Source organism: Lonchura striata, chromosome 1 (assembly GCF_050655825.1).
Source record: "Lonchura striata isolate lonStrDom1 chromosome 1, ASM5065582v1, whole genome shotgun sequence".
NCBI classification, from domain to species: Eukaryota; Metazoa; Chordata; class Aves; order Passeriformes; family Estrildidae; genus Lonchura; species Lonchura striata.
Window position 1 is genome coordinate 33310788 of NC_140703.1, and position 25364 is coordinate 33336151.

At 44.1% G+C, this 25364-nt stretch overlaps 1 protein-coding gene across 3 annotated transcripts in view; it reads right to left on the reverse strand.

Moving 5' to 3' along the window:
• Positions 1–96: 96 nt before the first annotated feature.
• Positions 97–25364, reverse strand: part of LOC110472356 (alpha-2-macroglobulin) — a 36122-nt gene continuing 10854 nt past the window's right edge. The window contains exons 7-36 of one of the 3 annotated variants that reach the window (XM_077781286.2): positions 24672–24756; positions 23842–23965; positions 23006–23120; positions 22764–22873; positions 22192–22353; positions 21699–21926; positions 20350–20413; positions 19740–19882; positions 19248–19397; positions 18861–19031; positions 18052–18142; positions 16538–16664; positions 16031–16259; positions 14849–14975; positions 14139–14260; positions 11691–11742; positions 10959–11042; positions 10675–10851; positions 9714–9798; positions 9373–9529; positions 9006–9080; positions 6719–6884; positions 5711–5934; positions 5128–5346; positions 4648–4775; positions 4208–4298; positions 3572–3646; positions 3228–3330; positions 2607–2648; positions 97–1171 (exon numbers count right to left, since the gene is read on the reverse strand). In XM_077781286.2, the coding sequence (XP_077637412.2) occupies positions 1146–1171; positions 2607–2648; positions 3228–3330; positions 3572–3646; positions 4208–4298; positions 4648–4775; positions 5128–5346; positions 5711–5934; positions 6719–6884; positions 9006–9080; positions 9373–9529; positions 9714–9798; positions 10675–10851; positions 10959–11042; positions 11691–11742; positions 14139–14260; positions 14849–14975; positions 16031–16259; positions 16538–16664; positions 18052–18142; positions 18861–19031; positions 19248–19397; positions 19740–19882; positions 20350–20413; positions 21699–21926; positions 22192–22353; positions 22764–22873; positions 23006–23120; positions 23842–23965; positions 24672–24756 (3752 nt within the window). In that variant the 3' untranslated portion in view covers positions 97–1145. Of the gene's footprint in view, positions 1172–2606; positions 2649–3227; positions 3331–3571; positions 3647–4207; positions 4299–4647; positions 4776–5127; positions 5347–5710; positions 5935–6718; positions 6885–9005; positions 9081–9372; positions 9530–9713; positions 9799–10674; positions 10852–10958; positions 11043–11690; positions 11743–14138; positions 14261–14848; positions 14976–16030; positions 16260–16537; positions 16665–18042; positions 18143–18860; positions 19032–19247; positions 19398–19739; positions 19883–20349; positions 20414–21698; positions 21927–22191; positions 22354–22763; positions 22874–23005; positions 23121–23841; positions 23966–24671; positions 24757–25364 lie in introns of all 3 variants that reach the window. The other 2 variants (XM_077781285.2, XM_077781287.2) reach the window with 2 other exon arrangements.

The following is a 25364-nucleotide window of genomic DNA, read 5'->3' on the forward strand; positions in this document are numbered from 1 at the left end:
GTTCATTACATAGTCTCCTCTGAATATGAGGCATCAAAAGGCTTTGAGTGTCTAAACCCCAAACATCACAGAAGACAAAGTGACGTAATATTAATATCTAGCAAAATAGATGAAGAATTTTATTTATTCTCAATGACACTGTTTGTACAGGCACACTAAACCAAAAATTGGATGGAACAGCCAGCTGTGCACACTTCGGATGCACAACATGCCTAGCAATAAGCATTTCATGAGAATAAACAGTGACAAAAGATTTTTTTTTTTGCATTCAAAAGTTAAAACCACAAATTCAAGAGTCAAAACGAAGAAAGGGGGATCATTTCTGGAGGTGTCAAAGAGGCCTATAGACAGTTTCATCAAAACATAGGCAGGTAGGTTAGTGGCAAATGCCATTACCTTCTCCTTGGGAATCTCCCAAAAGTAGAAGACATGAGATAATGGAAACTTCCACGAGAAAGCTCAAGCTTCAGCTGGAGAACAAGCCATTGTAAGTCAGCAGCTGAGGGCATAATGCATGCACACATCACTCCTGCCCCCCTGGCATTCTCTAATCACTGAAGAGGGCAGACTGTCTCCTCCCACTCTTCTAGGAACAAGAAACAATCCCAGGAGCGATGTCTGCAGGGAGGATCACAGAGGCTGATTTTCATGTAGCATTAGTTGATCTTCTAGGCTGCCTAATGGTGGGAGACATGGAGAGGCCTCTGCAGAGACCAATTCAATTGATTTGCAAGCCAGGGCAGAGAAATTGTTCCCAAGAACTACCTGTCCTTCTCCATTGATTAGACTGCATCTCAGATGATGAGTTCAGAGAACACAACACAGAGACAGATACATTAAGTAGGCTGACCCCTACTTAGATCATTCTGTCCTCTTTTTCCCCCCCCTCACTTCTTAGCCTTATTTCCCTGCACACAGGCATTGTTAGATGGGTTACTCTTTAACCTAAGAAGACAGGGAGATTAAAGCTGTGACTGAAACATGAGCAGGAAAAATCAAAATGGGGAACAAATTGTTCAAAAAATCATTGGTGAGTACAGTTAATTTATTTGTAAAGTTCACTTTCCATTCCATGCAGGCATTATTAATGTCATGCTGTGGTGGTGGTGGTGAGGCAGGCAGGTTCCAGCATCTGGAAGTGCTCTTCAGTCATTCCCCTGGTCTACTTCCTCTGCAAGGATGAAAGAAGATGGGAGGGAACAGGAGTCAGAGAGATATGTCTATCTGCTTTCTAAGGCTGAGAGACAGTGGGAGCAAGATGTGGATGTGGAAGCCAGGTTGTGTGTGAAGCACAGCACAGGAGAGAGTTGCTGTTTTACCAGGGTGGAGGGTCATCCACAGCACTCACTCCTTGTGTCACCTCCAAGGGAGAGTGAGGCTGAGAGAGGGCTGAAATCCTCCCCAACCCACTGGGAGAGATAAGCAGAGGGATTTGTCAAAGCTGAGATGTACACAGGAGCACAGTGCAAACAGGGAAAGCTGGTGGGTGTAGCAGTGGGACATGTTCTGTTTATTTCTCTGCAAAGACTGGAAGAAACTGCTGCACTCTATTGCTCTACTATACAGGGCAGGGAAAGAAGCTTGGTAGTTGAGATCTGCCTTCTAGTCAGTGCAGGCCAACTCTGTACATTTAGACTAGTGAATGAGCCTCCTAAGTAGCAATTTCCCACTCCCCTTTCCAAGGAAGATAAAATCTCTGCTTTTTAACAGAATTGGGGAAAAGTAGCCTAAAATCTAAAGTTTCCCCATGAGTCTCACACTGGACAACCAGGCCACATGAAAACACCATTTGGAAATGTTTTGCTGTCCACTCAGTGTTTGGACTTAAGCATATTTTTCCATGAAGGGAGGCTGTAGGTCCAGAATCAGCAGAAAACAGCTGTACCTATGGACACAGCTCAGATTAACAAGTACTATAGAATAGAAGTGTGGGAGCTCAGGCCCTCTTCTGCTTTTTCAGTTAGAAAAAGGGGATAAATGCCACCATTTACCACCAACCAGTAAAAGGCAAAGCTTTTGCCCTCTCCAAGTCCAAATAACTTTTTCCAAATCTATTCTCAGGTATCACAGTCAGGTCCTATGAAAAACCATTTCCCAGGAACTCTGCTTTCCAGAAACCTCTATATTCCAAACACCTGAAAAAGGGCAATTGATGGAAAGCAAGACCTGCCACTCTTCATATTGGAAGACTCCATATAGGACAAGGAAAATAACCTTGGTCAGAGCTTTTTACACAAGCTCCTAAATTACCTTGTGCTCCTAAGCCAAATGGCCTTGCATTGCAGAGAATCCCCCAAAGATGAGAGTATTCTGTCCTGACAGCTGAGACTCCAAATCAAGACTGGGGGCTGCCTGCCCAGGTTTATGAGGCACAGCTGTCTCCTGAGAGGCCCTGGGGCAGTAGGAACCTTAGCAGGAAGGAGCTGCTCCTCGAGGCAATAGCAACCTAAGGCAAACTTGCCATCTGGGTAATTCCCATGCTCTCTGTTCTACACACAAGATCTGTGCCTGTAAGCTGGGCCAGTGTCATCCAAACTCAAACAAGAAGGAAGACCAAAAATAAAATGAAGAAGATGCAGAGCGCAGTGAAAGAAGCAGTATCCTACCTGAGGTACAGGGAGCACTGTATTCCTGTGTGGCAAACTCGTCTGGAAAAGAGAAGGGAAGGGAGAATGAACTCTCATGACCCCTGGCACTGCTAGCAGAGTGATGTGTGCCACAGAGATGCTTTTCCCAGACCCTCAGAGCAGGCTGGTGCCTCTATCCCCAGTTTCCCCCAGAGATCCCAGTTGGGATGGAGGCAGCCCCAGTCCCAGCCCTGCCTGGGGGCAGTGGCAGCAAGGCAGAGCCACCTGCACAGGCAGCTCCAGCAGGTCTCCACCCTGGTGTAGCCAGGGGCTGCTCAGACACCTCCTCCCAGCACACTGGACTGAGGTGGGGACAAACAGCTCTGTCACTGCCACCCTGGCACAGCAGCCAGGACAGCAGAGGCTCACAGAGCAGCAGGTCTGCCTGGAAGCACAGGCACGGCCACACTGCAGGGCCAGAAATGAACACAGGACCCCCAGCATCCATGGCTCTACCCCAGTCCCTCTGCACCCCCAGAGCTCAGGGCAGGGCTGGGGTGGCAATGCCTGGCTGGGGCAGCTGCGAGTCCCCAGAGCTCCCGTGCCCCTCCGTGTGTCCCCCTGCCCAGCCTCTCTCCCACGGGCACTACTGGCACTCACCTGTCTCGTAGTAGTCATAGACCTTCACCTGGGCTGGCTTCAGGCCCCGCACGGGGATGTCCCTCTCCACGGTGAAGGAGAAGCTGAGGGTCTCCCTGCCCAGCTGGGGAAGGGAAGCAGGAGAGGCTCAGGGGGGCTCTGCACTGCAGGGGCTCCCCTGTGCCTCTGTGCTGACCCCCAGCTCACACACTCTCCCTGGCCACCCACTCTGGGGGACACAGGGCTGTCCTCAGACACCCATACTCCAGGGATGTTAGCAGTGCTCTCCATCTCTATTTTGTGCTCTTGCCATTGTGCTGCAGGGTGCATCGTGTGCCCCACGGCAGCCCTGGGTCAGTCCTCACCTGCTCGACGTACAGCAAAACATGGTTTGTGTTCACTTCTGTGCGCTGGATCTGGTGAAACCGCGTGTTTGAGAGCTGGAAAAAGGAGATGTGGAGGAGGTTGATGATCTGATGGGAAGTTAGTCAATCCTCCTCAGTTTCTGCCCACCACTAAAATCTCACTATGTACGTGCTGAGAAGTAAAGCACAGGAAGTGTACTTCCCAGGGGACTTGTCAAACACTCTTCTGTGAAGCCCCACATACTATGATTTCCCTCAGCTCCCATCTCAGACTCTTTCACCTTCTTGACACAAAAATGGAATGAGGGACCAGCATTGTCATGGCTGTCACATGTCTCCCAAGGCTTCTGAGTCCCTGATATTAGACCTGGTGGTCTCCTTCCATCTTTCAATCTGGGGCTAAACAGCACATATAAGCAAGCTATCACAAGACTTTGAGGAGCAGGAGGGGAATACTGCTACTGGCATCCCTCATGCACCCATACTCTAGAGCTGAAGAGTGGAAGAACTGGAGGAAAAGATGGACAGGTCTAAGAGTAAAGAAGGTACCAGGAAAATAATTAAATGCTACTTTATATAAAGAAATGGATGCTCCATATTAAAACCAGAAATACTCAGAGAAATGCTTCACCGTACCTTCCCCACAGAGGACTTCAAGGGGACAAATCCTGACAGCATCTTCACATCAACAATCACCATGTTGGAGACATTGCGCTGCCCTGTGTAACTGAGAAACCAAGCAACAAAGATCCAGTGCACATCAGCTCAGAGCAGGGCACACTTCCAACTTTTCCATAACACTTGGCACCCCACTAAGTCCTGCCAGTCCAGCACCTTCTTCTCCAGCTGTCCCAGGTTCTCCTAGTCATCCACACAGCCTCCTATGAGCCCAGCCCTGGGCTGCCCACACAGCAGGACAAGTTCTTCCTCCAGAGCTTCTCCTCACAGAACAGCTGCCTCCTGCCCAGCATCCCTGGAATGTGCTGCACTCTCAGACTGCCTCACCCTGGGAACAACCAGATGTCCCCCAGCTCCCAAGGCTCCAGAGGAAAGCTCAGACCGAAACGCAGACTCACCTGACATTGATGCCAATGTCAAAGACCTTGTGAGCCTTGGAGTCCACACACGCCTCTGGGACTGTGTGCACATGAAGCATGAAGGGCTCCTCCTCCTGCGTGGGCTGCACGTTGTACCTCAGGCTTGTCTAGGGGACAGCAGCAGCTCTGTGTGAGCGTGGGTGTGCGTGCTCAGCGTGGGAGAGAGGGGATCCTCTCACACCCAGTCCCCCACTTCTCACAGCTCCTCCACCCTGCACAGCCTTCCTTTGCCACCTACTCTCCCCTCTCTCTTCCACATTCCTCTACTCTTTTTATCCTCTTCCCCTTACCCACAGCCATCCACTTCTCTCCTCTCTCCTGTTCTTTCCTCTCCTCTACTTCAATAGAAGGACTCGATGATCTCAGGCTCTTTCCAGCCTGGATGATCCTATGATTCCATCCTCGCCAGCCTGGCCAGGGGCTCCCCTCCCAGCTGCCAGCTGTCCCCATCACCCTCACCTGCAGGTAGACGCATCCTTCACCAGACACCTCCACGCTGTACTCCCCTGGCACCTGGGGAAGGGGCAGGCGCTGGAGCAGCAGCCGGTTGCTGGGATCCACTTGGAAGTCTTGCTGGAAGTCCCCTCCAGATCTCAGAGCCACTTTGGAAGCTGCCCCGCTCCTGGCATAGGTGGCAGCTCCATACAGGGACAAGGCTTGGAGAGCCACCACTGTGTCCTGAAAGAGAGGAGTCTCAGCATCCCAGCAAGGGATGCAATTAGCCTCGCCACAGCCTGTCCTCCTACAGCCTGCCCTTTCTGCCAGCTGGCTCCCTCCCCTCCATCCTCACTTACTCCAGTATTAAGGAGAAAAGACACAGGGAAAGAGCAGCTTCAGCATATTTCCCTTGCCAGAGGCACTCCCTGACAGATTTGTCTGTAGCCTCTCAGGAACTTGGCAACCATGGGAGGCACTGCATGGATCTGTTGCAGGGCTACAGTTCCCACCTTCCTGACCAAACTTCCTGTGCTGCCTCCTGGCTCTCCAACAATTCCTGTCTTCTGACCTGGATGTGTGAGGTGGCCAGAGGGAAGCAGCTCACCTGGGTAGAGGAGAAGCCTCCATTGGGATTCTGCTGGCTGCTGATCCACTTAGCAATAAGGGATGCAAATGCCAGCTCCTCCTGGGCAGGGGCTGGCTGTGAGGAGAGGTGAGCCAGGAGCACGTAGGCCGTCATCTCCACTTCCGCAGAGGGAGCTCGGTAGCGATGGAACGGGAGATCAGCCTCGGGCTCCTTCCCTGGCCGCTGCCAGTGCACAGAGCCATCTTCACAGAAGGCAGGGAGAGAGACAACAGGCAGCTGTTACTAGTAAATCTTGCAAGGGACTTCCTGACCTGCTGCCTGATCCAGCTGGGAGGACAGAGCCTCCAGGATGGGTCTGACATGCAGGGCTAATTGGGAAGGGTCAGGTTTACACATTTTGCAGGTTTACAATGAGTGTGAGAATGCTGAGCCTCAGGCCTAGACACTACTTTGTCCTCCACGTTCACATTCATGGGCTACAGTCCACTGCTTGGCCAAACCCACTGTCCATCCTGACTTAGCCAGGTTAGTCCCAAGTGATTTCAGGATTTCCCCTGATGACTCAGAACTTGTGCTGCAGCCTCCAAAATGCCCTGTATGCTCATTTTCTCTCTCAGCACACCCGTCTCTTCTCTGACTGACATGCCTTGTGCTGTGCAAGGTCACCTTTGTTCTGTGTTGAACCCATGCCCTGGAAGCAAGGAAGGAATATCCCTGGGCATCACTAAGCCTTTGCTAAGCAGTGCCTGGTGTGGCAAGAGGAGCTGGCTGAGGAGAGATGGGAGCAGAGCCACCCAGGAGCTCAGCACCAAGGCATGGTGCCTGGTGCTTCCTGGTGAGCTCCCTGGGAGCAGAGAAGAAGGACTGGGCCCTGAGAGGGACTTCTCAGAAAAGTAATCCCTTTGCACAAGTCTATCCTCTCCCTCCACCTCTCCCTACCCACAGAGGCCAGGGCCTGCAGCCACTGCCCCACCAACAAAAGCCATTCTAGCAAGGGAAGGTGTCAGGCTCACCAGGAACACTCACCTTTTCTCACAGCTTCCTTTTCAAGTGAGTCAAGCAATGCCTTCCGCTTCTCCCTGTTCCCTGCCAGGGCAAAGGCGTATGCCAGCAGTGCCTTGGTGTACACATGGTTTTCTTTCTGATTTGCTGCTGTTTCCAGGCAGAACAGAGCATTCCGCACCACTGAGTGCTGGAAGGAGAGAGAGACTGAGCTAGAGGTGATCATACTGAGCTCCATCTTGGAACAATAGGAATGGGGATGGTACCTGTGGACCCTCAGCATCACACTCTCTGTCCTTACAAAGATTTTACCATTATGTGTCCCTTTGCTCCCGGCCTAATAATTCCTAGAGCAAACGGACAGCCAAAGGCTGTTACGTATCTTGAATCTACTTTTCTTTATCCTGTCTTGTTGTAATGGTTTTTCCCAGTTTGATTTGAAGGCTGTGAAAGAGGGCACTAAGTTTTCTTCCTTGAGAAGAATTACTGGCATGGTTGTGTACTGGGGTAAGAGGAGTTCTCTAAAATACTTCTTTGCTTTAGGTATACTGAGTACTTGCTTTCCTCCTCCAGCTATCACCCTGAGACTGTTCTGTGCTTTCACCCTCTGCTCTATCCTTTTGTTTTTGTTTGTTTTCCCTTTTCCAGGGCATTTTCAAAAAAATTCACTTACTGAAAATAATATAGATTCTAGTTTGCTGGTGGTTTCTATCCCTGCACAAGAGAAAAAAAAAAGTGTATTTTTTTGTATTTTCTGGAAATTTTTTGTGATGTTCACGTTAGCAATGCATGTATTGATTTAAGAATACAATCACTACAGCAAAGTAAAATGTAGCTACTTTACATGCTGTTATGACTTACAGACACTGTTACACCACAGCCTTTCAGCAAGACACAACTACTCATTTGTGATGGGAAAGCTGCTGTAAAATTGAAAAAGTAGCTCTGCAGGGAGCGCATGCCATGACTTGAAAGCTAACAGCACATTTATGGCTTAATAAAGGGTATAGAAAGAAAAGGCATATTTTTCTGTTGCTCTGTGCTTTGAATTTCATTGTGTGTGTACTGGAAGATGAAATCTTTTGTGATCCCCTTTGGAGAAGCAGTTCAGCTGGTTTTAAGAAAACGAAGAATAATACCAAAATTGATTGTCTATGTGCCTACTACTGTTTTTAAGGTAAATGTTGGGGATGAGTGCAGTCTAATGACAGGATGTGACAGTAGACACATATACAAAGGACAGTGCTGTTAAGGTTGTTATCAGGGTTTAATGTGGCTTATTTTACTCATACTCTGTATGAGCCTTAATTACTTAAGGACTATGCTAATCTTAGTTCATGCATCTTAACTTGAAATGCCCCCATATCCCACTCAGATTGTGGTAAACCCCTTCCTTCACATTCAGTGACAGTTTTGGACTCAGGAAGCTGGAAAACATCCTCATTAGCCAATACGGTTCTGCATAAGAGCTTGGTTTCTAAACACAACACATAATAAAGAAAGAATGCTCTTCTAGTGAAGTTAGAACCATCCATGTTGCCTTAATGACAAAATAATTCCTTCTGCTTGTTCTTGCTACACAGGAAAAAACTTTGGACACAGAACATTCCCTGTTACATTTGGAGCAGAGGGATTGCAACATCCTGGCAACCACACTGGCTCAGCAATCCTTCTGCTGTGATTCACACCCCAGTTTTACCTGCACCACCACCTTGTCTCAAAGTGAGGGGATCAGAATGACAAAACCCACACTGCTCTTAATTAGGCCTTAGGCTTTCCACAGAGTGCCACGATGGTATTCCCTGTAGGTATACCTTATTCTTCAAGCCCTAAGGATGGGGATTTCCCACAAAACCATCCAGAAGAAGTAGAGAAAATGACAATGAATGCCTGAATGTGCCATCCTTTTATACAGAGCTGTTTTTATCTCTGCCCAATAGGCCCAAGAGTGGTTCAAAAGGATTGTACTATTCTAAGAAACAAAAGGAGATTTCTGTGGGTGTAGAAAACCTATTTGGCATACTTCAGAGAATTAAATATTATTTAACTCATTGTCAATCCAAGCTGTATGGAGCAAATCCATTATTGTCTACAAAGGAACTGAGAAGACTGTTAAGTAAAATGTGTATATAGGATGGGACAGGTGAGGAAAATGGAGGAAGATGTTCCTTCAGTCTAGGCTTAAATGGACAGACTATTCAGACAGGATTTCTTCTTTCCAAAGGTAAAAGAATCTGATAATCTGGGCGTGGGGACACTAGCAGGGCAGATTAGTACCATCTGTGGCTCAGGCTGGGGTGCAGACACGTACGGTTACAGGCAGAGGAATCTCCAGCAGTGCAATAGTGATGTAGGCTGCCAGTGTGACCTCGTCATTCACTCCACCCTGCAGGGAAACACAAAAGTACTTGTTGATCCCACACAGCACCACTGGCTTCTCCCTGTGATACATACCTACATCTTGCAAGAACAAATTCTCCCTGGATTCCTTTTCATGCTGAGTCCTTCAGAAGATGGTGCTGACTTCTTCCTGCTTCTGTCATAGCCCACATATATAACTCCTCCCTCCTTCCCACACCCCAAGTGCTGAAATAATTCTGTTGATGCCAGAGTGACTTATGGTCAAGTTCCAGCCTGACCAAGCCCATGTGGAGCCAACCAGGCAGACTTGTTATTACCTTCATGGCATTGTTCAGGAGCGTCCCAGAACTGCGGAAACAGCCATTCTCCTTCTGCTTCTGAGTAAGCCAGTTCAAAGCATCCTGGATGTGCTTCTCCTCTATGAAGATGTGATGCTGGGCCTGGGCAAAGGACTTGAGGACAAAGGCTGTGAGCCTGAAAGTGATACAGGGAACCAAGACAATCTGAGTAAGCCGTGTATCCATCAGAGGTCATAGGGCCCATTTAACTTCATCTCCACCTCCATTCCAAACCCCACAGTGACCAAGTACAAGAGAACACTAAGGAATAAGAGGGCATGAAAAACAGAAACAAAAAGCCAGAGGTACTGAAGTCTTACCAGGTATTTCCAACTTGCCCATAACGTGGCCCAAAGGTGCTATAAGAACCATCCCGGTGTTTGTACCTCAATTGCCTTTGATACCCTAAAATGAAGAGTGAAAATATATTTCAGTTGCCACCCAGTATATTTCAGTGCTTTTCAAGGAGCCATGCAAGGGAAATGCAGCAAAAAAAGGACACACTGTCCTCCTTGGCTATGGCACAAATGTGATCTCTGCTGCTCAGTATTACAAGGGAAGTTCAAGGAAACCCCCAGCTCTGAATAGCTTTATTCTTGGGCTCTTCCTCTCCAAAAACACCTGGAAGTTGGGTATGTGTGGCCATTGCTACTCTCTGACTAAGGCTTCATGAGGAGAGGTTAATACATCCCAGACTAAGTGAAATGGGAGAATGGTTCCCAGAGGAGAATTTATAAAAATGTGAGTCCTACACAGGACAGGAATGCAGAAAACAGGATAATTTTCTCTGGAGGAAATGCAATTTTCCTGCAAATATAACTGAGTCACAACCACCCCTTGCTAGTCAGCAGATGCCCACCGTGTGTGTATGTACTGATGCTGTCTGTCATCGTGCCCTAGCTAATGTGGTAAAATTCTGCCCTGGTCAAAGGTGAGCAATACTTTCACACCTCAATCCTAAGGAGAACTGAAGATCTACTTAAGATTAATGGTTATAGTCTGATTTATGTAATTCATATAACCCTTTTCTTATGGAGGGAAATCCTGAGTTATTGCCAGCCCTGGACCTTTTCTGTGATCCTGTTTGGACGCTGCTTTCTCTTACACTGTACCTCCAAATGAACATAGGATTCCTTCTTACAGATACTGTATTGTATACCCCTAACCTGCCAATACCCTCTTCTCTTCTAGAGACAGCCTCCAACAGATCATCCAGGCCAGTGGCCAACAGTCTCCTTATCCAGTAGCCAAGGGAAGGGATGCACAAAGGCAAAGGCTCACCGCTCACTAAGTATCCAGTGGCCTTGGATTTGATCTCCTCACTCAGCTGCCCTGTCTTGTTCAGATAGTCCAGGACGTAGATGTTGGGTGCAAACAGGACCATGTTCTGCTCCCCACAGCCAAAGGGCATCTGGAGGAGCTGGTGCAGGTTCTGCATGGCAGTGCCCATGATGTCACCTGGGCAATGGGACAATTCACAGTGTAAATTGGCCATTAGACTGAGCAGAGGCTGAAGTGTCAGTGTTTCAAAATAGCATGTGACACTTTGAGGAGGTTTCACTTACCGAGCACTGAGAAATATGCTCTGGCTGAGCCATCCACCACAGTCTCTGGGAGAGCCAAGGAGACTGTCTGCGACACTGACTCTTCTGGGATAAAAAGCACATTAATTTGGTTACACTTCCAGATGTATCTACAATGCATGGATAGCAGCTATCCATGGGTGAGACAACTGAATAAGAGTTTCCTGACTTCAACAAATCCATTAATCTGTAATTTTGTTGATGAAGTTTCCATCCTGCAAATTTTGTATTGGGCCTGCAACACCCTCACACACAGGTTGTCATGGACTTCTATATCACACCATCAACCAATTTTCACAACATTAACTGACAAATACACCTTTTCCAGCCTATTTTTCTAGCCTTTTCTGCTTTGGTGGGCAGACTTGGCTTACTGCAGAATCCTGTTTTTGATTTAACATCTGTTAAATGAGAGGCATTAGAGATAACCATATCAAATCCCAAATACTCTCTCCTTGCTTTGACCTGGCCAGCCTCTTTTCCTAAAAGATGTGCTTCTCCCTATCTAATTGTAGACATTGTTGTATACATCCTCAGCTCCTCTTCTACAGGAAGAATTGTTTTCACTAGCAGTTGGATGTATATCTAGTTTGTTCAATTTTATCTGATCCCTAAATTTCTTCTTAGAGTGGAGCACCCACAAACCTTTTATTTCCCCTTTGTCTTTAGTTTTTACCTCAGCAAAGAAAGTTTTGGAAAACAAATGGCTCTTACCAGATGGACAGAGCACAGAGTTGTATGTGGTTTCCACTTCAGTCCCTTCCGGCTTGGGGAAAATGGCAAGTAAAAAAAGAAGAAAAAAGGTGAGAAACAACACCAACAAAGAAAAGGAAGAAATGTCAAACGGGAAAGTAAAAGGCATTATTTGAAAATTGCATAGAAATATTTCTCCTCCATGTGCTAAACTGAGGATAATTAAGGACTGCAACATACTGTCTAATTACAAATATGAAATGTAATAAATTTTCTTTTCTTTTATATTAATGAGAGAGGCCCTGCAGCTTCACAGGTTGTGGTGGAGATAATATGCAAGGTGATGTTATCAACAGAGACCTGGTCATCCAAGTTGCCACTCACTGTGGTCCAGTATAGCAGAGCTCTCCAGGCTGTGGTGAGGGCTGAGTGCCTGGCACACTGGGAGGATTTGTATTCAAGAACTTTGACTGGTGGCAGCTAGAGCACTCCAATGCACCTACAAGTGACGTGCTACAGCAACCAAAATATACATGCATGCCATAATCAATTGGTTTATAAGTCCTAGTCTAGTCTTTGAAGTCAGAAAAGAATTCCTCTTTTCTGTTGAGATGGGTGAAATTATTTGCAGAAAACTCAGGAATCAAATGTTTACTAGAAAACTGGTTTATGTCACAATTTATTTAAGTGTGATCCCTGCACCAATTTTTTAACCTCTAAATAGGAGAGTTCCCATTGTTTCACAATTGGTTTCCAGCTTTTTCCAGATGATATTTTTTCCCCAGCATGTGAAATGGTGTTATTGTCTTCACTTTCTCATAATCAGAATACATTGTCTCTCATTCTTCAGTATGAAAAGACAGAAAAGTATTAAAAGAGCAGGAAAAAAAACCAAAATAAAAAAAGAAAAAGTTTTTTTTGGATAAACTGTGACAGAGCTAAATGCTTTTGTTTGAAAAGGCACCATCTTGTTTGTTTCAGTATGTCATTCTGACATGCAACTAAATGAGAAATCCATTGTTTTGTTTGATTTCCAGCAGGAAATGCAAATGAATGTACAGACTTTAATTGTTTGAAAGATTTTCCTTTCCAGATGAGAAATTCCTGGGTGAAAAAAATCCCTTTTCCCAAAGGGCTCTCAATGAGGCTTGGTTTCTCCAGGGGCAGGAAGATGCCCTGGGGCCTCTGGCACACTCACTTCTCCCTCTCTGGGATGCACTGCCTGCTGCAGGGAACACTGCCATCCATGGCTCAAGACAATGCAGCTTCACCCCAAGCATGTTACACTGAATCCATCCCTGCTAATTAATTATTCAGCCTTGGAAGCTAATCTCCAATTCCATCCTGTCAGGGCTTGCTGTAGATTAATTGCCATATTGCAATAACAGGATAGGATGAGCAATCTCTCAGACACCCTGACAGAAGTAAGTCTAATACTTGTTCAGTAATTTACATTCCCCTGCCACCTGTTAGAAAGAACTTCATAGTGCTCTATCTTCCTGTATCTTCAAAGAACTAAGCAAACAGTCTTTTTCCTGAAGGGGTATGTGAAATTAGGAAAATTTCCTGAAATGTTAAACAGTTGTTCATGTATTATACATTCAAATCCATTTGTTAAAAAAAAAAAAAAAAAAAAAAAAAAAAAAAAAGAAGCCTAGCAAATAGGACTGTTGTTCCATCATTACATTCCAATTAGCAAAATGTTTCCTGAAGCTACATGAATCTCAGCTCTGCCTTACTGAAAACTGGAATGTCTGCAATGTAAGGAGGACTTATTATTATATAAATTTCCCTCTACAACAAGCTGGTACTTTTTGTTTGCTAATAGCATCACTGTGAATCTTATACTCAGAATTAATTTTATGACTGGCAACTTACCATGTGAAAAGCTATATTTTTATCATTGTAAAACACTACTTAAGAAAATAAATGCACAAAAGAATGCAAAAATGAAAGGTTAGTTACACTGCTTTGAGCATTCTTAGAGGTGTAATAAAACAATTCAAAACAGTGATGGTAATTTTGTTTAGAAATATTTGTAGATTGTAGCAACTGTTCCGTATTCCAGAGTACTGGCCATGGGCTGGAGGAGAAGCATAAGCTTTCTGGCTAGTGTTCTATTCACAGCCTTTCCCTGTGATTTATTACAGGCAAACCCAAGGATTTCTCATTTATCTCTGATATGATGTGTCTCAGAAAAACCTGTCATTATTGCCTGCCTTATTATTCCTGTCCCTCTATGTAATGTAAGACCCTGCTTTGACTGTGAGAGGGCAGCATTATGAGTTATGGGCTCTATTGGCCTGTGTTAGATTTATCAGTGCTTCTTTTGTAAGAGCTTGCAGAATATGAATCCCACAAGCCATTATTGCTGCTCTCATGGCTAAACCAGAAAACCTTTATCACACAGCAGCTCTGGCTGGCACTATTGCTACTTTTCTTTGCCACCAAAATGAGCAGTCCCCATACCTCCACCAGCAGCTGTCTGACGACCGTGTCCTTCCGCCCTTTCTTGGGGGTCTCCACAATGTAGTTCCCACAGGGCTGCTGGTTCTGTAGGGCCTCAGTGGTCACTGAGAACTCCACCTGCCCTGGAGGAAACAGGGGTCAGCCAGGCCTGCCAGGCAGAGCCAGGGAAATATGGGTTTGTGTTTGTGCTGGGAACTCTGTGATGCACTACAGAGAAGCTTTTCCAAGAGGAGAACTAAATCTGAGACAGGGTTTTATCTTGATCCAGATGCAGCCTTCCAGATCAGCTCCTTTGTGATGGCCACCCAAGCAGGTGTTAGTCCATCAGCATGAAGAGTAGTGATGGGGAAGGTCTCATAAATCAAATGGTCTTTTTCAGGGAGGCTTCAGAGAAAGTAAGCTTTGATGAAATAATTTCAGACCCAAACACATTAAGACAAGACATTCTTAGCTCCATGACTGGAATGTCCGAGTTCTTTGCATGCCTTAAGGAAATCTGTGATTTCCATGAAAATGTTGGGAAAAAAATAATTTGTTTAGGACCTGGAAACACTACACCCAGTGTAGTGTCTCAACCACAGAGCTGGACTTCTGACATAGAAAAGATCCTTCCAAATAGGTTTGGAGTCACCTAGGTCTCCTCACACCAGAGATCTGGTGCCATACACTGCTATCTGATCCCAGTATCTTCTCGTCATCTGGTCTCTTACCTAGAGATCTTGGTGTTACTGCCCAAGCAAGAGTTTTTCTTTCATTCACGCAGATGCAGTAGGATTCCTCCTCTTTCCCCACTGGTACTGCCAGGAAATCAGTAGATTCAGCCAGAGACACACTGACCTGCCAGTTGTACAGAGAGGGGTCAAGAGGTCTGGACTTGCAGAGAAGCTGGAGTAATTGCAGACAATGCAGTACATGGAAATGGGTAGTGGAGCTACCTATTATGGGCACTGCAGAGCAAGAACTGCCTGATAAAAGAGGAAGTTATTGAAATTTATACAACTGTAGGAGATCAGGGACGTGAGTGTAGAGAACAGCATGTCTGGAAAGGAATTGATTCTGGGAAAATGAATAACACAGACCAGTTGTGCCATGAATTAAAGATCTCCCTCGTGATTAGTTAGGTGAAGAGATAAAATACCAGCAAGTGGGAAAGCTAGTAAGGGAACAAATAAAAGTAAAATAAGAAAACAAGAAAAAGTGGAATAAAGAGCCTGAAAATAACAAACAAAATAAGACATACAGGGATATAAGTGAGAATACATTGGAATGACTGGATAAGTGTCCCTCCTTGTTTCAGCTTCATTGTTTTTAGAATAAAAATCCATATTTATGAAAAACTAAGCAGAGGTGATTGAGATTATGTACTAATCCCTCCCCAGATTTTCTCTTGTCTTTTTATGTTAGAAAACAATGCAGGTGAGAATAGTGAAGCTATATAGCTGTCCTCAGTGTTTTAGGATCAGAAGCAACAAATTACAGGAAGTTTGCACATTCCAGCAAATCTTCTGTGAAGTTTTGTGAGATGAGCCTAAAGGCTGAACACAAATTTCCACCCTGGTGAACCTGGAATTTCCATTTGGCTATGCAATGACTCTGTGATCTGTGAAGAACCCAGGTTCTCTATTTCTGTAGAACAGTGACATAAATTTGTCATGACAAGGCTGGGGGTCTCAGTAGCAGAGCTTCAGGCTCTGAATCAAAAGCAGCTTTCAAAACTTTGGTAGGAAAACACTCTCCCTCTTCATTGAATACAACAAGGATTCGTACATATGTACACCTATATAAAATTACATTTGCAGATTAGTCATCTGGCTTAGCACACCTTGTTAAAAATGATCTGCTGGAGTCTCCCCATGGCTTTTAGGCTGAGCAAAGCTGTGAACATCTCTTACCCTGATGCAGGCAGGCAGGTAGTTGAAAACGGTGGCTTTCAGCATGAAGGACTCCCCACGCACCACAGAGTAGGGCATGGTGAGCTCGACAAAGAAGGGCTGGAAGGCTCTGAGGGACACTGTCGGGGACAGGCCAAAGCCCGTGTCTGCTGAAGTGCAGAATGCATTGGCTTTCCACTCAGTGATGGTGTCAGGGATGGTCACTTCTAGATCAGCTTTTCCTTCAGAGCTGGTGAGGGACAGACAACAAGATTTTAGTTGTATTCTGGTGTTCATCTATTCTCCTGCTGAGCAACATCTGCTGACAGCAAACCCATGCCCAGCTGGGATATAGGCACTGGCTTTTACATGTTCCTCTAAAGCATCCTATACTTAATCTCCTTAAAAAAATCCCTTTATCTACTATAAATACTCTTCTCACTGAAATACTAATACATCTACTGAGGCTTTAACCTAGTCCAAGGTTTTGGCCTAGTGACCACATTCACCATTATCTTGAACACTTACTTCACTGAAACAATGTCCCAGATCCATGTCTCAGGGAAGTACTTCCGGACAGTCTCCATCTGATTGCCATCAACCATATCTTCTGCCATGCCATAACTCAATTCTCCATGCAGATTCATTGCAGAGACTAACAAATTTATTCAATTACAGGAAGAAAGGAAAAGATGTGTCAAACTCCATTCTAAACCAGGACAACTACTTTCCTTCCAGGTAGTTGTTATACTTAGGTCAAATTTTACAATTTTAAGAACAGCTTTGATATCTTAGCCACTGTAAACATAAATTTCTCTGTTGCCATCTCAGTATTTAATTTTTCTTAATGTTGCCACTCTTCCTACAGAGATTGGATGGATTTAAGCATTCTTCCCCCACCACCAGCAAACCCCTCAGTGCCAAAAGAACCATGCATGACGATATGAGGGCATACTTCTATAGCAATACAGAATCAAATGTGAATCTTACTGTCCCCAGATATTATGGTGGCACACTGTTTAATAATCTGGTTGAAGAACTGATTGCATTTATATGTGACCAGAAACAGAAGCCACACTAAGCCCTCCATCTAGGAATTTTTTAAAAATGAAAATGGGTCTTTACATCTCTGGCCATCTCACAGTATTGCATGCTGTTGTGCCTTATGAAAGGCTTTTCCATCAGCCTTAGAAGACTTTACATTTTACCAAAGCAGACAGCTGTCTTGAGCCATAGTCTGATGACAAATCCCCCTTTTCAAAACCAAAGATCTGATCCTTATGAATAGGAGGCTATAAGCTGTCATTGGACCAAAAGCTACAATTATTTAATTGGAGCTGGGATACTGCAGCATAAAACTCAGAAAATGGAAGCGATATAGGTGATTCTTTTATATAGTCTTTCTAATCTCAGATCTGTTTAAGAATGCAAGCAAAAAAAAAGCAATATCATTCTCTGTCTTCACAGTCACTGAATCTGCAGAGAAGTGACATGACCTACCTAGTCCCTTACAATCATGTAAATAGGGAAACTGGGAACAGAACCAAATTTTTCAGCCCTCAGTGATATACTATCAACCCATGAGATTATACCACTTTCTCATTTGTCTTGGTCCATTTTCGCCCCAGTTGCTCCTCTAGCTAGAATGTGGCTGCCTAGAGACAGATGCTCCTTTTTTAGGCTTCCATAGCTGGACTCAGATCTGATGGGAAAGAACCTCCATTACTTTGTGCTGAAAGACTCCTTTAGTGCCTACAAGCCCTCTGCTGATGTAGGGGCTGTCATGGGAGTCACCAAGCACACACAGTTCTAGCCAGGTACACATCTGGCTGCCTGGGAAGATGTAGGCAGAGGTGAATCAGTTTCATATTGCAGGACTAGTTTCAGAAGGGAGGGATCCTGAATTAGGTCAGCATATCTGAACACAATCAGATCTGCCTGTGTAATTAATATTCAAAGGTTCAAAGAGGGAAGGAAAGAAGCAGGGTGGTAAATTTTGGGAGGTTGTGTGGGAGGTAAAACCAAAAAGGTACTAGAACCACTGTAACTCCTTTCCATCATGTGTTCTGGGTAATGCTCGCAGAGTTCAGGCTTATGGATCTTGCTGCTAGTGAAGACTTTTAAGCCCAATTCCTAGTAAACAAAGAGAAAGAAGAACAAAAAATATGCAAAAAATTTGTTTGAAAATAAACTTTATTTAGTATGTCAAGAATGGATGTACCTAAATCTGGTATTGATCAGAATAACAAAGGCTTGTATGTAAATTCCAGATAGGCTGGTTTGACACAGATGGGGAGTCTCTATCACGTTATTCTCATACTAAAGCTAAATCCTGGCATGATCAGATGGAAAGGTAAGGCCACACGCCTACCTTGGGGACAGCTGCCTGCATGAAAATGGCACGTGTGAAATGCACTGGAGTGAGGGTACCCAAAAAACTTTGTGCAGGACTCTTTGGGTGGGTATGCATGGATTTCTTGGTTATCAAATTAACTGATGCTTTAATGAAGACCTATTTAAACCAGAGAAAGGTTTCACATAAAAGTGAATGAGGACTTTCTAATATTATGGCACTAGAGGTAACTTCTAAGGACTGTTTCCCTACCCAAGACCATTTGCAGATATCTCTACTATGAGGAGACCTTTCAACATTTTAAAGGTTTAGAGTTACTATGTATGGGATAAGTAGATGTGGGAATTGGGCCTGGTTATTTTCTTGCATACAAACATAAGCAAATTTAGAGCAAATTAACTTATTTTTTTTTAAAAAAGCCCTTCAGGGTAGGTGAGAAGAAGAGAGGAGGGAATTAAAAAGGGGAACAAAAGAGAAAAATGAAAGGCTGGTGCTTACTTTGAGAATGTTGTAGGCATCCCCTTCACCATCAGAAGAAATGGGTATGTAGAGAAATCCATTTAATGACAGATTGTCAAGTGACACACATGGATTGACATTGTCTTCTTCCAAGTAGTAGTCCCTGAAGCTATAACCCTGGCTTTCCTTCAGTGGGAGAAGATTATATACCTGAGGAAATGCAAATAACAGGGAACAATGCAGCAGGTCACTGCTTACAGGGACAGATACAACCTAAACTCCACTGGTAAATGCCAGCTTCTCAAAAGCAAGTGTAAGTTATACAACTGTAAAAATACACAGCCCCATAGTGTTATATATAGTGCTGTTAGTGAGTGCTTGCTTCATTCTTGCACTTGCTCATTACCAAAAGTAGCCAAGACTCACAGAGCTGGGAGAAAGCTCATTTTCAGGCTTCATAAGGAGAACACTCTTGTCCACTGCACGGAGGGCACACAGGGATCTTGGAGAGGTGTGGAGTTGCAGATGTGTGTTGGAAGCAGGAAGACCTTCCTTGGGTGCAAAACTCAATCTCACCTGCAAATCCAAAAGGAAGTTCAAGGAACTGCTTTTCCAGACATTGTTACATTATTATTCTGACACTTCTAGCTGTGTGAACTGAGGTCAGCTAGTGTCTAAAGGATATTCATCTTTGATCTATGCAATTAATAAGGATGAGTGATTATCTTTTTGTTTCTGTCTTGCTCCCCTTTTTTTGTTTTCATAGTTTTGTAGTTTATTCTGGTCACCAGTCCTCAGCCAAAATCTGGTCAGGACATTTTATGAACCCATTGTGAATTCTGCCTTCATTCTGGAAATCCAAACTGAGCTGCTGTCCATAAGAAAACATGGGTTGCACAAACCATGACTTGAACTCACTTTATTGGGGAGGCACATTTCAACCTGGAAATCCTGTGAACTGGCCATGACTTCCCCGCTGGGTGAAGTGGTGTACACAAGCATCTGTGCCACGGGAGCAATTGCTGCCTCGACAGAGAAGCTCAGCCGAAATGTCCCAGAAGCTAACAGAGAGAACAAAAGACTATTCAGTATGTAAGAGGTTCCAGTATATGCATTTGCCTTCACCAAAAATAAAAAAGTCAATTCACTCCTGATGAACATTTTTAGTTATCAGGGGCCGGCCAACTGTCACATAACTAAAATTTATGGTTACTGCGGAAGACACCTGCATTCAAAGACTGATTGTGAATTGACAAAAGACATGAGTTTGGTTTTAGGAAATGGCCAAAACATTATACTTATTTTTGTTTGAATTTTCTAACATTTTCTCATTAAAAAGTAGCACGTGTTAGAACTCAGAGAAAACCAAAACCACTTCATCTGAAAAGACCTAATTTTTAAAATTCAAGTATTACATGCAAAGTTTGAATGAAATGTTAAATTCAGTGTTTGAATTGAAGCATTTTATCTCTATCCCCCCTGCTCCAAATTACCATCAGAAATGCTAAATACGCATAGATCTGCTCACCATCTCCAGGATTCACAGGCAGATCATGGGTGTCAGCTAATACGATTTGTCCCTTGGCCATCACCTGTGTAACAGAGAAATCTTCCTGGAATTGTTGTTCCCAGTGTTGGAAGGAGAAGGAATGTTCACTGGGTTAATTGTAAGAGTGTGAACAGCACCAAGAAGATTCTAAACAAGTGCCAAGCTGGAATTTACTGGGTCTTTGGAGACAGAAATATTTGCTCCTAGGAAGATAATTCTTATCTCTGCTTTTGTACATATTACATATATAGATCAGGTTCAAATGCATTTTGCCTCTAACCACACATCTGAACATTTTTAACAATTTGGAACAGACTGGAGATCAGAAAGTCTCCTCATTCCTCTCTCAGTTGCATCATGAAAGAGTATGAAGAAAAATTTCACCAGGATTAGTTTTATAACTGCACAAAGTTGGGACAGAAGACCACAGGATGCAAAGAATAAGAGCTTGAACAAGGTACTTGGAGTCAGGCAGTAAGCAATAGCCTAAATGCTTCCTGTAATTCCCTCATTTCTAGAAGATTTCTTTTGCACAGTCAAAAATGCTTTTTATTCAGTTACTTTTGAAATTGAATATTTATTCCATAACACCGTATTTGAATTTCAAGATGTGGGATCCACATCTGTAATAATGGAAATTCTCTTGCTGTTTGTTTACCCACTTTAAGTATGTACATACTTAAAATCAATTTTCCCAGGCAACTGGGGTAAACAGGTATCTTGTCCTTCCATGAATTGTTAGAAGTCTTGAAAATAAGCACATAGACATCTCTAGCATAGGTTTCTATTTCCTTTTTTCAATATCAGCCTAAATCCCCTGATGTTCTGTGCAATCCACCGGAACTGAAGTGTCTGTTCCACTGATATTTTTATTGTTCTCCAAAGCTACTCTCATCTTCTCTGCTAGTGTCATTAAATAGAATAACCAGAAAAACAAATTTAGGGAGAAAGACATTCTATTTGGATATTCATTTGAATCTTCCTGTTTTCCCAAGAGAGACTGACATGTCATTGTTTGGTCACAGTTCAATTAGTCTCTCTTCTCTGATCCCCAAAATGGACAAATTAATCGTTCTTAAAGCCAGCATATTACAGTCTGTTCCAATTACTGCGGTCTCCCAAAATTCTGCACATAGAAGACAGAGAAAAGATAAAGATTAGCGAAGTTTATTTAGATTGCACTGTTGCAGGCCACACTTTCCATTTCAAATGCTCTCCATCATTCCTGGCCATCTAGCAGTGCTCTGGTTGCTCATCATGGAACATACACAGAGGTTACACAGGACTTTCTGTGACTGTAGATCAAAGTAACCCCAAATATGTCTTACCAAATAATAAATGACAATTTTCTTCTGCTCCCCTATGGCCTCTGGTGTGAAGATATAGTGCACTTGGACCTCTGCTGAGGAGCCACAACTTAATGTCTCGGGCTTTGGCTCAATTTTGAGGAAGCTCTTACTGAGGGAGTAAGAGCGAGTTACTCTGCGTGTGGTATGCTCGTAGGATGGTGTCATCCAGTCACTGTCATAACAGTTCAGTTCAGGTTTATGATCTGCCTGAGAAGGAAGAATAAAAGGTTCATAGCCAAACAAAATCAGCTATAAAGACACAAAGAAGTCCACAGAAAAAAATTGGATATGTTCTGTATTTCGCATTCTTAGGAGATTGTGGATAACATGCAGAGAAGGCACAGGGAAGTGAGGTGACCCACCAAGAAACTTGCCTTGCTTTCCAATTAGCAGAAAAGACTGATAACCCATGGACAGACATTTCCCCTGTTGAAGAGTAAGACAGAGGCTTACCCCTGTCTCTGCCACTCACTCGGATTTCCAGGGAGAGTTCTGTGAAGCTGGTAGTGTCTATGGAAAACCAGGATTGTCCTTGCTCATCTGTAGTGTAATTCCCTTTGTATTTGTTTCCACCCACAGTAATTGTGATGGTTTCATTGGCAATTGGAGTATCAGTGCCATCGACCAGCTTCACCTAACAAAGCAATAACAAACTTCAGGTTTTAGATTAGCAACAGAAAACAATTCCCAAGTAATACAGCCTCTTCCCTCTTTTCCTTATTGCCAGCAGGATATTTCTTGATAGAGAAGAACAAAGGAAAATGATGTGGAAATGTGCGAGGCATGCATGCTCTGAGTTGTCTGAGGGAACAACTGAGAAAATTCTCAGCAAAACAAAGCAGTCAGCCCATGGAAATGTTCTGTTAGGATCCTAAGTTGCTCAATAGTTTTAACTCCCCCGGCCAGCTTCATCTGGGACCTCCACCACATACCAGCTGCCTCTTGAACCATGTAACCCACACACCCCACTACTCCATCTGATGGGATTGTGCACTTGTGTGTTTGCTGTGCCACTCATTGCCCATGGTCTCAGAAGTTCCCTACCATCCCAAAGAGTGGGATCCCTGGTTTGTACGTGTAGTCCAACAGGTCAAAGTGGATTTTGCTCATGGTGGATGTGATACCACAGGAGCCTGTTCCAGTCATCTCTATTCCTGAGACAGAGCAGAGGAAAGAGGGATTATTAATGAATTTCTAGTCATGTTACTCCACCTTCCACATGTTTGCCTTCCACAGGTTTGCTCCTGTTATGGCCTGCCATCATTTTGCCTTCATGTCCTTCATACCTGTGCCATCTTCTGTGATCTTGCCTTGTACCTCGATGCTCATCTCATATCCCTTGCGTAGGAGCTGAAACACCTTGGTCCTCACCATGCCAGAAACACACCCACGAGCATCTGCCTAAGCAAGTGATTGGAGAGAAAATTGAGATTCTGTGAACAAAGCTTGTGCATTGAGGAATGGGCTTGTTACCCGAAGCCCAACATGCTAAACTGCTGTTCATTAAATTCCAGAATTTCTGCAAGGGTTGTCTCCAAAACCAGAACTTTTGTTGAGCCTGTTTCCTAGTGTTTCATCCACATATTTTCTGTGTTCTGTGAGGTACCTGACACACAGTTTTCCAAGGGTCACACTGGTTTCCTTGTTAATTCTCTCCTGCCTTAGATCTGTTTCTCTTCCTGTTTCTTCCATTGTCTTCTCTCTTTATCTTGTTGCTTTTTCTCCTGTACTTGACCCATATACAATACCACCTTATCTTTGTTCTCCTTGTTCTCTATACAGCCTTCTTGTTTTCTCCTCATCTTTGCTCCTTGCTCACAGTCAGTCCCTCTCACAGTTAAAAAAAGATTCTTTTCTCAGTTTGTGGAACAATAGCAAAGACCTCATGGCTGGCAGCTGGAGGTTTGTCACTAGTTTCAATGGAGTCAGGTTTTCATCATCAGTTCTGTTTCCAGTTTAATGATCTCTCTGTTAAGATTGCCTTCCTCTGAGATTGTCTGCTTTTCCCTGGAGAGAATGCTATCTCTGATGCCTACTATCTCCAAACATATTTGATCTTTCTTGAGACAACACTGCCCATTAACCTTCAGAAAAAACACTACATTTTGATCTTGGGACTCACCCGCCTAGTGAATTCTTCACACACGGATTCTGTTTCTTTTCCGTAACAACTTGAAGCAGACTGGGAAAATTTCCGGCACACTTGGACATTCACCAAACCAGGAACGGGCTTCCCATAGGTGTACCTAGGTGTGTTAAACAATGTATCAGATAGGGAGGCAGTCACAGTCACCCTCAGACACATCTCCTTAAAGACCTCTGTGGATGATTTCCTAATACTTTCTAAAAGCTGACTAATCTGACATTTTAATGATTTCCATCACTTCCATAGTGAGATTCTTCCATCATCCATGGAAGATACATTCATCCTGTTCTAGGTGGTACATCTCTGCAGAAAAAGGTTGAATTCAGAAAATTATTTCATCCAGGAGCATTTGTGTATTACAAACTGCTCAGAGTTCAATAAAGAAATGGAAAGGCAAACAGGTAATCAGAAGGAGCAATTTATGAGCGAGTTAAAAATGAGAACACTGGGTTAGCATCACCAATTCAAATGATGTCTGATCTGACATCTTGGAGTAATTGAGGGTTCAGTATTGGCATAAAAGCTCTACCTAAAGATGTGTAAAGACAGAAAGAGGAAATGTGAAATTATCTGGGAAGAGGAAGATGCAGATTTGTTTGACATAATCTTTTAAGGAACACAGGGAAGACCCTTCACTTCGACTGTTCAGGTCAAGAACACATGTTCAGGACTGACAGAATGAAATAAGTGTTCACTATATGCCTGGGAAAAGTTAAAAAACCCTCCCTGAGCATTTCTTTTGGTCCTCAGCAAAAAGACAGAGTGAAGGATAAGCAAGAGAGATTTACTGGAGCTCTGTGACTCACAGACCACAGACAGACACTGGAAGCTCTTTGTCCTTAATAGTGATCACCTCTGGAACCTTCACCAGGACCTCGAACCTGGGCAGCACTAGATGGAAGAGAGAAAGTCTGGTATGAGAAGAGTGAATAGGAGCTGTGTACTACACAGCAACCCAAGCATAGGGCCAGGATCATCTTCATATAAACCTCTCTGTGGTCTTCAATATAATCTCTACCCCTTCCTAGGTTTTCTCAGCCTTCAGCACACTTTGGGTTCAAAGGCAATTAAGGAAGTTTGTAGTCCTTATCTTACCATATTGGCAGCACAGGCTTACATGGCACCAGACAGCTCAGCAGATCCGTCACCCGTGTCCATTCACAAGGACACACTGGTCCTGTGTGATGTCTTCACAATGCATAATTTGCAGGTGGGACTTGGAGCAGCATGTTCCACCTTTGTAATTTATCACATTGAAAAGCTCCAAATCATTGATTCTCATGGCTGATTCTTACTGTTCTGGAGATCCAGAGTTGCTCCTAAGCTCACTTAGATGGTATCACCGTGGGATATCATCCTGCATACCCAGAGAGTTCAAGTGAATCTAGCCACAGACTCTCAGATCTATATTTTCAAGTGGAAAAGGCAGCACTAGAGCTCAATATAAAGGGGCACAAGTAAAATACATATTTTTGCTCCTGAGCATTGTGTTACATCCC